Source organism: Wasmannia auropunctata, unplaced genomic scaffold (genome assembly GCF_000956235.1).
Source record: "Wasmannia auropunctata unplaced genomic scaffold, wasmannia.A_1.0 LD336076.1, whole genome shotgun sequence".
Lineage (NCBI taxonomy): Eukaryota > Metazoa > Arthropoda > Insecta > Hymenoptera > Formicidae > Wasmannia > Wasmannia auropunctata.
This window is the reverse complement of record NW_012026814.1, coordinates 5,202,059-5,203,941: the sequence shown is the minus strand read 5'-3', so window position 1 is coordinate 5,203,941 and position 1,883 is coordinate 5,202,059. Positions and strand designations below refer to the sequence as shown.

Genomic DNA, 1,883 nt, shown 5'->3' with positions numbered 1-1,883 from the left:
GTGTGTGTGTGTGTGTGTGTGTGTAGTGTGTGTGTGTGTCGTGCGCGCGCGTGTGTGTGTGTGTGTGTGTGCGCGCGCGTGTGCGTGTGTGTGTGCGTGTGTGTGTGTAATAAAAACTGTCATTTTTACAAAACTTTTTAGAATAGATATAGATGCTTTCTATCAATACACTGTGAATACATATTGCTAATATTCTTCAGGTTCATGCTCTTTAAAAAAATATATATATGCATATATAAATTCTCATTCTATAAAAATTTTAAGATAATAAATCTACTAATAAATCTAATTTTATTCTTTTTAATCTACAAACGACAAAGTATTATTCTATTATTATAAAATAAGAGTAATACTTGCTTGCGTTAGAAATAAGAGAATATATTGTAACTTACAATTTTTTAAAGAAAACAAAAAGTGATCTTATAATCGATGAACATTCTAGAGGGTATCCCGAAATTCGCGAATCAAAATATCATAGCAAGAAAGTCTTCGAAAAATTAAGTAAAAAAGGATTTGGAAATTTTTATTTTAAGCAAGTTTTGTTGAGATATAAGGGTTTAAATTTAGCCAATTATAGATTAGTACTCGCATGAAGTGCGCGACCACTAACGCTACGACGCACTCACGGACATGTTTCCGTTTAATCGTAATCTGTAACTGACTAAATTTAAACTCTTATATCTCAAAAACTACTGCTTAAATTAAAAATTTACAAATAACTTTTTTACTTAATTTTTTGAAGACTTTCTTGCTATGATATTGATTCGCGAATTTCGGGACACCCTGTATATATAATACATATACATTATCAGATAACTAAAATACATAACACATTATATACAAATATATTGCTTTATAGATTCCTGATTTTTATACTTACTTCCTCTTTATCTACATCTTTGTAGAATACATATATTAGAAATTTGTATTATCTATTTATGTCTACCCAATAAAAATTTAAAACACAATTACACAACATTAAAGGTATGATTTCATACAGAGATGCATTGAAACCTTTAATTCTTCTTATATACAATAAGAACAGTATACATAATATAATAATTCAATATATAAAAATAAAATTTACTAAATATTAATTTGCAAAACATCTCTGTATACATTAGACATAAATATTTATAAAATATAAATTTGTATCATGCAAAATGGAAATAATAAATAAATATATACATATATCAGTCACATGTTCTTAATAATACAATAATAATGATCTCTAAAAGATGTCTCGTCTGCAAAGATGCTTCATGATTCTAGAACTACAGAGATGCATTTGGGCGAGCTTAAAGCTTTGTAAGTATACCTCATATTCATAGACATCTTCCTGACAGGTACTGATCATGGATGTCAATTCAGCATCAATGTAGTAGCGGCTCATACGCTTAACATTAGTAGAACATTAAAACTTAGTACCATCAAAACTTAATATATCAAACTTTCATCCATTATAATTTTCTTTCCCATTATCTTCATTTTATTCATTTATTTATGAACTGTTTTTTATTTTATTAAATTGTTAATAAAACTTTATTTTTTTAAAATAGCTTTCCAAATCAAATATTGCGATATTCGAGGAAAAAATTCATTCAATCTTCAAAAAAACATTGAAAAAAATATGTATAAATTGCTAATATAAATGTTTGATAAAAAATTATTATACAAGGGAAAGAACATGAGACTTAAAGTATTAAAGTATATTTATTATTAGTACTTAAGTATATTTATTAATCAGGGTTGGGTAGTGCCTAAGTTAAAAAGATAAAAGTTAAGTTAAAAAGTTAAAAAGTTAAATAATTTTAACTTACAAGGAGAGTTACCCAGGTGTCCGCCTCCGATTTCGATGAGCTTTTGATATGTTATTCTCTAGA

At 26.9% G+C, this 1,883-nt stretch overlaps 1 protein-coding gene across 1 annotated transcript in view; it reads right to left on the bottom strand.

Moving 5' to 3' along the window:
* LOC105449341 (gamma-tubulin complex component 2-like) overlaps positions 1-1,883 on the bottom strand; it is a 13,619-nt gene that overhangs the window by 3,419 nt on the left and 8,317 nt on the right. The window contains 1 exon segment of the mRNA XM_011688514.1: positions 1,319-1,396. Coding sequence (XP_011686816.1) covers positions 1,319-1,396 — 78 coding nt within the window.